At 36.2% G+C, this 15,716-nt stretch overlaps 1 protein-coding gene across 1 annotated transcript in view; it reads right to left on the bottom strand.

Moving 5' to 3' along the window:
- Nucleotides 1–757: 757 nt before the first annotated feature.
- Nucleotides 758–15,716, bottom strand: part of Gk (glycerol kinase) — a 74,379-nt gene continuing 59,420 nt past the window's right edge. The window contains exons 14-21 of the mRNA XM_031364746.1: nt 12,826–12,904; nt 11,460–11,556; nt 10,401–10,485; nt 9,733–9,853; nt 9,476–9,619; nt 8,213–8,293; nt 4,406–4,492; nt 758–2,578 (exon numbers count right to left, since the gene is read on the bottom strand). Coding sequence (XP_031220606.1) covers nt 2,568–2,578; nt 4,406–4,492; nt 8,213–8,293; nt 9,476–9,619; nt 9,733–9,853; nt 10,401–10,485; nt 11,460–11,556; nt 12,826–12,904 — 705 coding nt within the window. The 3' untranslated portion in view covers nt 758–2,567. The remainder of the gene's footprint in view (nt 2,579–4,405; nt 4,493–8,212; nt 8,294–9,475; nt 9,620–9,732; nt 9,854–10,400; nt 10,486–11,459; nt 11,557–12,825; nt 12,905–15,716) is intronic.

A 15,716-nucleotide genomic window follows, 5' to 3' on the forward strand; every position in this document is an offset into this window, starting at 1 on the left:
CTGTGAGACAGTCTCTCCTGGTGGCAGTCATTATCAGAGTTGCCTTGGTTATGGTGTTTCTCTTCATAGCAATGAAACCCAAACTGAGACACATGGGGTGTGGGGTAGATGCAGAGACAGAAAGACAAAGAGACAGAAAGAAAATGTAAAAGCTACTTAATTTTCATACTCCACAAGAAAATTTTACAAAGACTTGATGGTCTGGGCATGGTGGCATATGTCTTTATTCCCAACAGTTGGAAGAGACAGAGGCAGGCATATCTCTATGAATTCAAGGCCAGCTTGGTATACATAGTAAGTTGCAGGACAGTCAGGCCTACATAGCAAGACCCTGTCTCAAAAAAAAAAAAAAAAAGATACCAATGAAGAAGCATTAATGCATTATTTTTTATGGATCAAATTGGAGAACAAATGTGGAGATGTTGGCATTAGTATGAAAGAGCAACAGTGTTCCAGACCTCACTGACTAACCCATCTAGACAGAAGCTGTGGCAAAGGATGAAAGCTAGAGATATGTAGGTCTCGGCCAGGTGAGACTCTACTGATAATGGCCTTCGGCCTTGAAAATGTGTTTTCTGAAAATGCTGAGGTAGAAACTGTCTAGTCTGTTCTAACAGAATGATTAAGGTGTTTATCATTCCAGAAACCACTTCTGCTGCTAATTAGCTCGTCAGTGCATGTGAACAAGTGCTAAAAAGTGCCTTTTATGTCTGATGAAACATCTCTGTTAACTAAACTTTCATCTGGAAATGAGAAATACAAATAAGAAATAAGGGGTACATTTATTTTAAGTAAACTTACCATTAATTATCAATGGGTACAATTTCAAACACTTATAAATCTTGCATTTTGTAGAAAAATTAATGTTATTTTAAAATTGCTAGAACAGTGATTTACACAATTATTTACAATGAATTCAACCTGCCTTTGTAGAAATATAAATTTAAAAGTATCACTGCCATAATAATTTCACAGTACCTTCCTATATTTATGCCACTTAAGTGGCAGCTGTATCAGTAAAACCCAGCAGATTCAATAATTAAGAGCAGCATATTCAGAACAGGAAATACAATCTACCATTAGTTCCAAATAAAACTTTTTCTATTAATATATCAATATTTTCCATTCCAAAATGACAAAACAAAATAATTAGAAAATATCATTTTCTTATTTCTTTACTATAAAACAAATATATTTTTAAATTGATGTTAGGAAGCTAGGTTAATGAGTTATAACCAATAATTCTAAATATTTGAGAAGTTATTGGTTTTACTGTGAGGCATTTGCAATGATCGTTCGTTTTTTTTTTTTTTTTGCCAGTTATGACATTAAGTAGAGATAATTTTCTATCAGACCAGAAAATAAGAACATCTTATTAATGGGTAATAGCATTTGAAAGACATTATTGGCTTTATTCAAACATCTTTTTCCACTTAGCTTTTGAATTTGACAATTCTTCAATAGGAGCTCAAATATGGAAAACATCAATTCAAAGGAAAAATTTTATTTGGACTAGAATTGTGTTTGAGAGGAGTATTTACTGTTACATGCCACAGTTATTTTTCTTTCCAGCTGAGATAATTAAATGGTAGAGTATAAGAAATATAATTGAAATTACAATATAGTACATTTTAATTGATTGACACTGAATACATACCTAAGTTTCAAATGTTTGATTTTATAAGAAAAAATTTTTCTGGTAAATAATATGCATAACCGTTGCCCAAAAATGTATACAGCTTACCCCCCCAAATTTATATACATAGTAGTCCACTTAAGACTAGCCCTCTTATAACTTACTGAATATAATGTGCTCTTAATTTATAAATGGGCCACTCTCAGCATATAAAATATATAGGCATGTATGTTATACATACAGAATAAAAATATAAAAGGAGAAATGAAAAAAGCAGAAAAAAGAAGTGTTCTATCCTGTAAAATCCAGATAGAAAGCCATGGTAGTTAGTGGGACAGTGTCAAACACCCGACAAGGTTCAATTTTGGCAAACACCGTACAGAAAATGTCTAAGCCACGAAAATAGAAAATCATTGTCCAATAATTCTCTAGATGTTTCCATTGAAATATCCAGTGATCGTGTGGCCTTCTAAAAAGTAGAAAAGAAGACATCTGAGCCGTTAAAAGCAAACAAGCACGAAGCCACTCATTTTGAAGGGCTTAGTAACAACCCCTTCCTCAGGCACGTGTCATCCACTAGCATCTGAATATACTGGATGGTGCATTCCAATCGACAGGATACAAAAGCATCCTGGGCCTAACAGGAATAGTGTAGGATGTCATGACAGTGCAGGCAGGGGTCAGCCCCAAAGGTGACTGACCCAATCTTAACTGTCAATGTTGAAAAAAATATTAAATGTTTCTGGAGGATTCTTTCTGCTGCATTTTCTTTATTTCAAGCCATAGGTCTGCTTGGAGGATCATGCAGCAAGAGGCTTATGAAAGAAATCAGAGTCTATGAATAGAATCATTATAGTATGAGACAGAATAGTCAGATTTTCAGATCACATTAAAGAAACTTGCATCTTGGGAATCCGTGAGGTGGTATTATTTATGGGATACCTAAAAGGGGACAAAAACCATAATAGTCAATAAGTCATATATGCATTGCAGGAGTTAAAACAATAAAGACTATTCAATTATTTTAAGCTATAAATTCTATAATTTCTATATAACAAATTCCATTCTTTACATAGAATGCTTCATAGTTAAGGAGTAACAAATGTAACTGGGCCGACTTCAAAATTAGCAAATATTACCACTTTTGATAAAGGCAAACAGTGGCTACTACTGTTGAATCTCAGCAGATGTCACCAAAAAGAAAGCCTAAAGATGGTGACCTGAAAGGAAGCCTCCGAGTTTTGAAATGTAATATATCATTTAACTTAGAGACCCACTAGATGTCTCAGTTTCCATAGTGTTGGAAGACTTTTCATGTTATCATGGTATCAAAGGAGAAACACAAAAGAAAATCAATCAAGAATTTCAGCTATTACTTTCCCCTTATCTTTTCTAGGTTATCATCATATAGCAAAAATACTCAGGATAATAAGAAAGTAATAGAACATTTTCTAAAACAGTATTTATTGCTATAAAATTAAAGTTCTCATGGCAATGTTGAGTTTTCTGTTAAACATTTCTTAGCAACTGAAAAAGAACAAAAGTCTAGTAATTCTGTTATTTTTTGTAGACATAGCCTTTAGCATATTAGCATCAATACCAAAATGAGGTATTATTAGTAAAGAAGTAGGTGATTAAAATTTTTATCCTAAGTATGATAAAGAACACAGGAAAAGGCAATACAGTCTAACTTAGGTGATTAAACAATTTTATCCTGAGTATAATTGAATATGAAGAATACAGGAAAAGGTAATACAGTCTAACTTTAAATTCTCATACAAATTCCATTTTTATTACTTAAAATATAATCCCATGTTCTGCTGATAAAAACTTTGTTTCATATTTATATATGACATTAAACTGACAATGCCAACTTAAAGAATGCTTGTCGGCTTTCCATAAGCAGATATTCCTTTACATGATTAAAGTTTAAATTTTATATCTTAAATTCAAGAACTATTCTCATTTTTCCTCTAAATATAAAGCTTGAAAAATAAAAGCATGTTTCACTTTCATGGTAAGAAACAAGAAAACAATACTATCCACTCAAGATAAAACTCAGAAGAAAAACTGAAAAATTGTCAGAAGTAGCTTCCAAAATGGCAATAATGTTTAAATTAGTACTGGTGGTGCTATGCATTTCATAACATGCTAAACCATTATCATATGAATATTCAATAGAAGCTATTATGCAAAGAATATTTCCATTTTATTTCAACTTGAATTTATTTAATTAATAATTTTACAAAACTTCATAAAATGTATTCTTTTCACTGAAAGAAAAGTGACTGAGTTTTAGAGTTTTACAGAAACTCAGCTCACAATCTCTGACCAAAACCTCTTTCAAAAATAGATCTAGTAAGACATACTGAGAAAATGCTTAGAAGTTTCAAAAATCATACACATTTAAAACCAAGATGGTTAATGTCATAATTATACTTTTACTTTCATCAGTCTTTCTGAAATTCTTTTCAATTAAAAATTAGCAATTGTACTTTTTGATTTTGGTTACCACCGCAGCTGATGGCAGCATGTAGATCTTCAAAGACATCATCTGACAAAACTTTTGAAACTGCTTAAGCAAAGTCATAGTCCTTAACTCTAACTGTCCCCAAAGATGAACCAATAGAACTAATTGAGCCTTTAACTGATTTTTCTGGGTTTTCAAACATAGGAAGAATGAAAAACACTATAAGTTCTCTGCTGAGTTATACATTAAACACATTAAAGCTAACTAATACAAGTTGTCTAATTTAAAGAGTAACTAACCTGAGATGTACCTTGCTCCGATTAACATTACCATGCTACTCACTATAAAAAAGCCCAAAGGCAGACTACAGAAGATACTAGGGTCACCTGTGGTCATCCAAGTAGAAGGGAATTCCAGTCAAGCAAACCAAAAGAGAGACACATAATTACAATATTTATGTTAAGAATCACATGATAGCAAAACAAGTTATAAAAATAGCATATTTATCAAAGCTGGCAAAGAGTTATTACTTCAAATCAAAAATATAATCAATATCAAGGCTTATGAAAGTTAACATACAATACAGATAGCATGCCAAAAGTAGCCAAGAGCATAACACGCAGGGCCCAACATCAGCTTTCCACTCGCAAAGCCAAAGAGAGCTTATGGAGAGCTTTTTGGGAGGCTATTGGTTTGGGCTTTCTAGATTCTTCTCCCAGTGATAGTAAATGAGCAAATTTACCCAAGAATATATTAGAAACGTTTTATTAATCTACTCTAGATGAGTTTCAAACTCTTTGTACAATATAATTTTTACTAAATGTGTTCTTTGACAAGTCCATACATATATGAAGTGTATTTCCATCACTCCAACCTTTAATAACCTAATTAATCACTATAACCTATCTAATCTCCCTCCTAGCCTATTAGCACTCCCTTCTCCCTATATGTTGCTTTCCAACACTCAGGTCTTTTTTTTTATTTTAAACATTGATTTGGTCTTGTGTGCAAAACAGACTTTGGTATAAGTACTGCTGAAACGAAGTGATATAATAAAACTAAATTTTATTAATTACTGGATAACATGATTATATTTGTGATTAAGCATATGCATTGCACATATCCTTCCCTTAAATGTAATGATTATATACCCATGGGCTGGCAAAATGGTTCAGTGGGTAAAAGTACATTCTGTGCAAATCTGGCAACCAGAGTTGGATTCCTAGAAACCATGTAAAGCTGGAAGGAGAAAAATCAACTGCAAAGTTGCTCTCTGACCAATAATCGTACATGTGCATGCACAGACACACACTTCTATACATGGTATATCTAAACAACTTAGCACATTTGGGGGTGTTAAAGATTAAACCTAGGGCTTTTTAGCTACACTTCCAGACTCTAGAATATAAGGTAATACCAAGTGTTAGGAAAATACTGCGATTCTACAGGGTGTCATTCAGATATGCCAGATATGGATTATCCTGGACATATTTTATGCTCTGTGGTCTGAAGATAATTGTTTCTATTTTGTAAAAGGACTTTCTTTCTCTCACCATGTATTTCTTTCCCCCCTTAGAAACTGGATTTTCAATAAAGAGTTCAAGAAACTATTTTCCCTATTCTGTTACTGTTACATTTTAAGTGAAAGACAAACCTTTTTATATCCATATTTGTAGAGATCACAATTTCATCTATAATATTAACATACTAATATATGTGATTATATAATTATTATTAGCTATATAATTAATCATATTTAATAAATTTTAAATTTGTTTACAATGTGCTCAAATACATTTATAAACCAAATAATACATTTGTTTCAATACTAACAAACTCCTTGGGAAATTAAGTGATACAATATCTTTTTCGTAAATTAAATTAAAGAGAGTAAGTTTCAAAGCAATAATTCTAACATTTTTTTGCTTTTCTTAGGTTAGGGCTCTATCTGTATTGTTATCATCATATAGCTTACACAGAATGTAAACTGCCATTAAATAGTTTATATTATTTAAAGTAATATAGTTAGCAAAACCTTAAATATTATTCTGAGTTAACTGTACACCTTAGAGATCCTACTAGATACTACACATTTCAATGTTTTCCTAAAACTATTAAATATGCTTAATGGCAGGTATAACTCCAACAAGAATAAAATTAAGAGCTGCATCTGGCAGTACAGACCTTCATACTGGCTTCTTAGGAGTCTGGATCAGGGCAATCCAGTTCAAGGACTGGCTTGACTACAGAGTGAGTTCAAGGGCATCCTGAGCAACTGAACAAAGCCCTACTCAAGATAAAAAGTAGAAGGTAGCTGGAGATAAAGAAACCCATTACAGTGTAAGCTAATTTTAAAAATGAGTAAAAAATATATAAAATGAACAAAGGGAGGACTGGGATACGGCCTTATGTGTGTGGCACTGGGTTAAATATTTAGGACTGAAAACAAATTATAACTCTAAACAAATGATGCTACCTTTACTACTGATGCTTGTAGCAAAAAAAAATAAAGAAAATAAAAATTTAAAGTTGGATATAATTGCATATATCTGTAATCCCAGCAGAGGAAGAGACAACAAGACCAGAAATTTAATCTTCTACAAAATAAGTTTCTGGTCAGCTTGGGCTAGATGAGACCACATACAAACAAGGAAAGAAAAATGAAACTAAACAAAAAATAATAATAAAAATAATAAAAGAAGTTCAATTTTAGTTTTCTTTTAGCATTTTCTTGTGTTACAGATTGCTTGTCAAAAAGAAATATAAATAGAAAATGATCAATTGCTTTTGTGAAAATTTGAAGTTAACATATCTTTAAGAGATAGTGAAGAGAAAATATGTGTATTAAGTGTGGGGGAGGAGGAAGAAGCCAGGCTGGTTGTTGCATTAACAAACAATCAGCTAGCCCAAGAAATCATAGACCTAACTTCACATTACATTGATTTAGAGGAATAAGCAAAGAAATCAGAGTCCACATTTGTTATAGTTCCCACAGAATCCAGGAGTGTGCTATGCAAGTAGTACTCATGACCGAGAAATATAATTGTCCAGGGTCTCAAAACTGCAGTCATAGCAAAAAGAAGCTAATCCAACATCTTAGAAAAAGGAGCTGAGCCTGGTGTATGCATGAGACTCAGCAAACAAATATTAAAAAAAAGAAAAAAAGAAAGGAGAAATAAGAAGCCCAGTCTCAACTCAAAAGCATATCAAATTTAATTGGTAGAATAAAGGTATAATTTTAATTAAGAACAGCCAGGGCTAAAACTACAGCTCACAGTGAAGTAGAAGCCACACACATTAATGGTGCAGGCTTGGAAGCCGGGTAATACTTCACTTATAAACCCTTCCTTGATGGTAAAGGGTGCTATTCATTCTGTTCCATATCTTGAATTTTGACAAGGACTATAACACCGTGTCATCAAATGCAGCCTACAGCTATTTAAACCTGAATAGTTTACTAAACCTGAATACTTTCCTGCCTAAGTGATTTGAAAGCTAAAATAGTTCTTTATTTTTGGCTAATGGCATTTCTCAATTATAAAACTTCTAACTTAACTATATTTAGTTTACTTCCTCCTGTCTGGTTTCATAGGAATTTGCATTGCATCATGGTTTACTCAGCCTGAGTACTTTCTGTAAGTGTCTGGAATCAGATGTGGAAGTTTATACACCCCTCAAATTGCTTCTAGTGATGAAAAAAGCCTCCCAAAAAGGTAGATATGATCAAGGAGAGGGAAAATAAAAAAGACTAGTTGATTTTTCTTTTCATTAAGAAAGAACCAGAAATAATTTTACTTTTGGAAAATTCAGTTACTCATTGATATGCCAAGAATAAATCAATAAGCAGTGATATGGCAGGCTGGAGTGGAAGTACATGTAGGAACCTGTAAATTCCACTTGATGTCTAGATCTCTGAAGTGTTTTCAAAATGTAAGAAACTTTACATATAGCATAATGCTTTTCTTCAGAGCAGCCTGGCTTAGTATAAACAGCCATACACTTGAATAAACTAACACATTAAGAAAAAGGTCCCGAATAAATAACATTAAGAAAAAGGTCCCGAATAAATAACAACTGTCAATAATAGCCAATGAAGAACAACTTACCACTTTCTGGAGACTGAGTTGTAACCCAACCAATTGACTTCATCACAGCTTTCTTCCAGGTAGAGTAACGGATTTCACTTTCTAAAATTAGAATTGGGAGAAACACACATATGAGATGCAAGTAATTGAGGTGCTCAAAGTTCAATACTTAATGACTGATTACTCAGCACTTCAAACAAACCCTTGCACACATTTAACCAAAGTGAGGCTTTACTGGAACATATATTTGGGAATATGCACCTGGTGGTGACTGGCAGTGAGTGGGGGAGGGGACACTTTGGAATGATTTGTAATAGAAATTTAGTGTGAGGCTAGGGGAGACTGGGAGACAGGCTACCTGCTATGGGACTATTCACAAGAAAGTGGTGGTGATTCCAAAATGAAAATCCTATTTGATTTGTTTTCTCTTCTTTTGGGATGGGGTAGAGGGGGGAGGAAGGGCTGACATAGGCAGAGAGGTGAAGTATAATGTGGAAAAACCAGAATGAAGGAATTAGCAAATAGCGGTTGCTTTGCAATGTTCAAATCATAACTGCCCCATCACTAACATCTTAAATGGGATTTTTAAAGTGAAAATCTATAATATAAAAAGTACGATGGAGAAATGGCTCAGCGATTAGGAACACTGACTGTTCTTCCAGAGGTCCTGAGTTCAATTCCCAGCAACCACATGGTGGCTCACAACCATCTGTAATGGGATCAGATGCCCTCTTTTTGGTGTGTCTGAACACAGCTACAATGTACTAATATACATAAAGTAAATAAATAATTCTTTTAAAAGAAAGTATGCAAAAGTGAACAATGATGCTGCCCCATTAGAGATGCAGAATTTTGCATAGGACAACTTATGCAAGTGTATCTCCCTTCTCACTTTATATTTTTTAGAGTTTCTTTTTTTTTTTCTGAGACAATGTTTTACTGTGTAGCCTTAGGTGGTCTAGAACTTTCTATATAGACAAGGCTGGCCTGGAACTCACAAGAGATCTGCCTGCCTCTGCCTCCCAAGGGCTGAGATTAAAGATGAGTGCCACCACATCTGGCTCTCCCTTCTCACTTAAAACAAACAACAGAAAAACCCTAGGCTGACAAGCTGATTGACAAGGCAGAAGCATCATTCTCAGTACAGATGGGACCTATTCCACTCACACGTGCGTGTTTCAGCAGCCAACTAATTTTGCTCCATAACTTGTAAAGGGTAGAAATCCCCCCACTTGAAGGCCATTTTCATTGTATTCCATTGAAGCTTTTGTTCTTTAAGTATACCTTCAGCATTGATCTGAGGTTCGAACCGCTCCATTGTGACAGCTGACAAATCCTCAGGTTCAAGACTCCACACACCAACCCCTTCTGCAGCCCCAGCTGCCATGGCAGCGCCTAGTGCAGTTGTTTCAGGCATGGAGGGTTTCACTGAGAGGAGAGAGCTATGTCAACAGTTGTGTAGTTATATATGCCTGAAGGATCTGTTCTTCCCAAACCAACATTAGTACTACTGGGGTTGAAAGGAGCGCAGGGTTACTAACCTACTGGAATATACAGAATGTCTGCTTGTAGCTGCATAAGAATTTTATTGCTGGTCATTCCTCCATCTACCTGTAAATGACTGAGTGGAATTCCACAGTCGCGGTTCATGGCATCCAAAATCTTAAACAAAGCAAATGCAATTAGCATCATGAAACGACTTCACAGTATCATGTCTAAAAATGGTACAACCCTTCATACACAAACCTGGAAGTATTTCTCACAGACCAAAGAGTGACATAGAGACATCATATTTTGCTCTTCAAAGCCCTCCTTGATCTGACTGCAGTCAACCTTTTCTGGACTCACACTTCCGCATTCACTCTACTATTCAGCAAACTAAGCAATTCTATTTCGCATCTTCATTTCCTGTCTTGACGCCTCTGTTTGTGTTCTATTCTTTGCCTAATACGTACTATTCTACTACCCAGGCTTCTCTCTAACATAGAATGTCCAGTGGCAAATGTACTTACAAGATAATGAGAGTGGGCAGGGGAGAGGGGGCACACTGGTATTTAGGGTAGTGTTTTTGCAGGCTACATTTTTTCAATTAGGAACATTTTAGGTACTTGATAAATTTCAGGCATAAATATATAATTAATATTTAATTTAAGAGTTATAAGAATGGATCAAAGCACACACACACAAAAAATAGGCCTATGTTCCTTACCTCTCGGGTTTGGAAACAAACAGCTTCTAATGCAGCAAAGGCGATATGACATTTATTGGTGAACTGAGTGAGTCCACAGATGATCCTAACAAGACACACAAAGATTTTCAGACTAGAACAGTATAAAAGGCCATGGATTTCTTTTTCTTCCCCAAACTCTGGCTCCTACCATGTTTTTGTCCTCTCTCTTATGGTGGTCCCACACCCTTTGGGGTGTGTGGGGGGGTGAAGCTACCCCATTTACAGTGGAGCACTTTACTGACATTTATTTTCTGCACTCTGGCCAATTTGTGAGTCTCTGATTTAACTACCTCTTCTCTGATAAGGACTAAACTCATCTATGGGTATAGAGATGCCTGCCACTCTGCCACATCCCAGCACAGAGATTTTAAGCCATTGATAGTATGTCCCAAATAGACAGAAATGTAAGCAGGAAAGAAAATTGGATACATTCATTGAGTAGTTCAGAGCTATATAGCCCATAGCTCTGTATCCACAAGTGGAAGTATCTGTGATCTGACAGGGCACATGATATCAACACAAAATCAAATCACATTCATTTAGATGGTAGTGACTTGGTCTACAATGTACAGGTAAAAATAGACAGAAAATGATTAGTTATTAACTATTTTAGTAAATAATCAAGACCTCCCTAACATATGCATATTGCCAATACTATTTTCCTTTTTCATTATTGTTCTTAATTTTCACTAGCATTTATCAGTTAAACCTAATGAGATTCATTATGACATTTCCATATATCTACATAATACGTTTGAACATATTCACCTCATTACTGTCTCACTCTTCATAATCCCTTTCTCTTCCCAACTAGCTCCCTTCTATTTTCATGTCCTTTACCATCATTTATTTTTCAATTAATAAATAATAGTTGTATATATTACTGTCATGTTGTGTGATGTTTGGAGAGATGTATATAATGTGATATCTGCCACCCCGTGCATTTATCTTATCTTTGTAAAAGAAATATTCAATATTCTTTTTTCCTGGTTGTTTTAAAATAGGTAGTAAATTACTTGTACCAACAGAAATACTTACCCTCTTGCACTGGGCTCCCAATAAGGTGCATATAACCCTGAAAATGCTGGAACAAAGTAGCAGCCATAAGAAGTACCTACTTCTTTAGCAAGTTTTTCTAGTATTAAAAAGGAGAAAGAAAAACAAAAATAAAATCAAACCAGTTTCTTACTTTGTTAAATAAACATACATATTTTCAAATTTAGATCAGAATTTTTGATGTCTAGCTCATTACTATCAAAGTGTTACTAGTTACAGTAGAATGCTAAGAACAACAAGAACATTTCCCCTACACTAAATGCCCCCCACAAATTAAACTGAACTCAAGAAACCAAGGACCTGGATTCATTTCTTTTAGCCAGTTTAGTTCATTTGCATGTGTGTGTGTATGTGTTGTATGTGTGTACATGGTGAGGGTGTGCGTACATTTAAGGGCCAGAAGTTAACCTTGAGTGTTGTTCCTCGGGAGATATCTATTTTACTCATTAAGACAATGTCTCTCGCTGGCCTAGAACATGCCATAAAGGCAAGACTAATGTGCTGCAACTTTCCAACCTTAGGATCAGATATGGAAGCCACCAAGCTTGTTTTCTTTTTGTTTTTTATGTAACTCTGGGGACCAAACTCAGATCCTTGTACTTGCATTTAAACATTTTTACCTATCGAACTATCTCCCCAGCTCCATTTCTGTGATTTTTAAGTTTCTTGACTAGGAAATGAGGTGGTCTCTCCTCTGTGCCTAACCAGAAATGCATTTCTGATCGTCTTACTGTCAGGCAAAGTTAAACAAAGTAGATGAAAATGTGAATAGCTGAGTTCAAACTAATTACCCACAGGCTGAATACAGCCATATTAATACTTAATTTATAAGTACCAGAGTTTTAATGTTCACTTTAATCCAGAAGTTAACGCTTTTTCTCATCAGATAACATGTAACTACATTGCTTTACCTACAGATTCAGGCACTCTTTGGTGTTCAATTTTCCACATCAGTAATTTTTATGCCCGATCTTAGCAGTTTGTTAATAACTACTACAAATTATGTCTACTGATTGTGTAATAAATCTTCATAAGACAGTCTTTTCTGGACAAATCAAATTTATAAGAAGGGTCTACATAATTCATAGATCAAGTTAGTGGCAAAGCTAATATTGACAGATTGCAGGGACAAAATATTAACCTTTTCTTCCTTCTTCTATACTTTTTTTCTTTTGAAATGGAGTCTCTCTGTGTAGCTGTGGCTAGCCTGGAACTTGCTATATAGACTAGGCTGGTTTGGAACTCACAGAGATCCTACCTTTGCCTTCTGAGTATTGGGATTAAAGGCATGCACCAGAATGCCTGGCTTTCTTTAGACAATTTTAACTCTTTACTAAAACATACTCACCAATTTCCTCAGAGGACTTAATAATTCCAAGGTTGTCTCTTAGCCAGCGGATAACAGCACCAGCTATAGCTACAGAACCCTGCAGGGAAAAAGGAATCAAAGATAGAATGTGTGTTTCCACTAGAAAGGATATTCTCTATGAAGGTAATTCTAAGTAGAGAACATTCAAGCAATTCAATTTGGGGATCCCTACAAACATGAAAACCATGACTTCTAATAGGAACAATTTTACCTAGACCATCTTACGGATAGGAAAAAGAAGTGAATGCTGCAGCATACCCTTGAAAATATCCCAATAGATGGCCACCCATCTTTTAAGTAGCTTGATATTTGTACAATTTGGTAAGCTACTTAGGCTTAGTGTCACCTATTTAAAAACTTACATCATCCACAAAGCTACTGCAATGAGTCACACTAAAAATTTAAGTATGCTTTATATATCTAATAGTACAGAAAGTAAAATAAAAAACCAACGAAGACACTAATGATTATTCATATGTTACGGGATAAGGCGTTGGGTTGGATCCCTAGTATCCATTCCACACCCAGCCCATCTCCAGGGCATTGGGAGGGAGAAATAAGAGTAAAAAGATATAATTGTCGTCATATTTGTGTCCAGTTTCATTACTTAATTGCTATCTGATTTCCAATAATTATATTGGCTTTCTGAGCTCCATTTTTAACCTACAGAATGATGGTTACCATTACAATACTTATCTAAACGAACTATCACAACTCTTACTATTAAGAATACACCACCAGGTGGTGGTGCACGCCTTTAATCCCAGCAGTTGGGAGCCAGACAGAGGTAGGCCGATTTCTGAGTTTGAGGCCAGCCTGATCTACAGAATGAGTTCCAGGACAGCCAGGGCTACACAGAGAAATCTTGTCTCAAAAATACAAAACAAAAACAAAAACAAAAACCAAAAACAAAAAAAACGTCAAAGCCGAGGCCCTCCTGGAGGCAACCGAGGAGGCCTCCAGAACCGGGTAGGTGGTGGTGGCCGCGCGGTGGTGGAGGAGGCAACTATGGAGGAGGTTTCAACCACAGTGGAGGTGGTGGCTACAACCAAAACCACTGGGGTAACAACAACAGGGATAACAACAACTCCAACAACCGAGGCGGCTATAACCGGGCTCCTCAGCAACAGCCTCCACCACAACAGCCACGGCCACCTCAGAACCCTTCGGGAGCCAGCAGCTACAACAGAAACAGCGCCATCCCTGGCTCCTCCAGCGCCCATACTAGCACCCCTACAATGAGCAGCTACAATCCTCCACAGCTGAGTTACAGTCAGCATCCCTATAACCAAGGAGGCTATACCCAGGGCTACACAGCCCCACCACCTCCACCTCCGCCACCACCTGCATACAGCTATGGGAGCTATGGCCCCTACAATCCTGCCCCCTATACACCACCAACACCCCCTACTGCCCAGACGTACCAATACGCCCAGCAGTGGAGCCAGTACTATCCGAACCAGAGCCAGTGGCAGCCATACTACAAAACTACGACTTATGAAGGCTCCTCAGGCAGCAAGCAGGGAGGCACAAGTACACAGTAGCGGGTGCCAGAGCCTTCAGAGGCTCTTGCTGGCTGCTTCTACTAGCACCTGCCTTGGCCCCTTTTTTCTCCTCTGAGTCCTGTGGTGCTGGGGACACAGTTATCCCAGGGCGGCCTCTCTCTAACCCACTTCTTCCAGAGGGGCTTCTCTCTTCATACAGGCCAATCATTTTTCTCTCTGGATTCAAACGGGCAACAGTGACCTCTTCCTTTATCTTTGCCCCTTCCACTTCCTCCTGCCTCCTGCCTTTTTAACTGAAGAACCCTCTCCCTTGCTTACTCACCGAGGCCACAGTCACTGGGGAGGACCCTTGCCTGTTGCCTCTCCCTACTCTGCTTTTTAGCCCCTTGGCTTCCCAGACTCACGCAGTTGGTTGTCAATTCTTCCAGGAGCTGTTTTACTGTCTACTTTTCAGGATTTAAAAAAAAATTAAGAACTTTAAAAAAAGTTAAAGAAGCAAAATGAAGAGGGAGGAAGGAGTGACTTTTTTGTTAACTATGTTTTTTTTTAAAAAAAAAAAAATTTTAGGGGCTGGAGAGGTAGCTCAGCAGGTAAGAGCACTGACTCCTCTTCTGAAGGTCCTGAGTTCAAATCCCAGCAACCACATGGTGGCTCACAACCACCCATAATGAGATCTGACGCCCTCTTCTGGTGTGTCTGAAGTCAGCGATGGTGTACTTATGTCTAATAATAAATAAATCTTAAAAAAAAAAATTTAGAATTTGTCTGTTTTTACTGTGGGTCAGCCGTTGATACTTCATCAAATAAGCATTTCTTTGCTGGGTTCAGGTAACCAAGGAGGAGCAACACCCTCGAAACAAACAACAAAATCACCTTTAACCTAACTTTTTATATGATGTCTCCGTTCCCCATAACTTTGCACACAAGTGTCTATTCAGTTGGATTATAACTGCTTTTTGTACTTGGAGAGTGAGACTATTGAACTTGAAACCTTTTACTCCAAAAAAAAAAAAAAAAAAAAAAAAAAAAAAAAGAATACATGTCAAGGTTGTTACTAAACATAAACATTAGCGTTATTGATCTTTAAATATCAGTATCATATATCATGAGTACATGTATATGGAATGTCCATAATCAGTAAATCCACAGGAAAAGGAAGATTGATGGCTGTTCAGGTCTGAAGGAGTCAGGGTAGGATAGCATGAGGCAGAACTATAAATGTGGGTTTGCTTTGGGGCCATGAAGCATTCTGGAGTTATTATATTGTTGTTTGCAAAAAAAAAAAATCTTTGACTACAATAGAAACCATAGAGTTGTACACACAACAAAGATAAATTTGGGGCTAGAGTTGTAGCTTGATGGTAG

Source organism: Mastomys coucha, chromosome X (assembly GCF_008632895.1).
Source record: "Mastomys coucha isolate ucsf_1 chromosome X, UCSF_Mcou_1, whole genome shotgun sequence".
NCBI classification, from domain to species: Eukaryota; Metazoa; Chordata; class Mammalia; order Rodentia; family Muridae; genus Mastomys; species Mastomys coucha.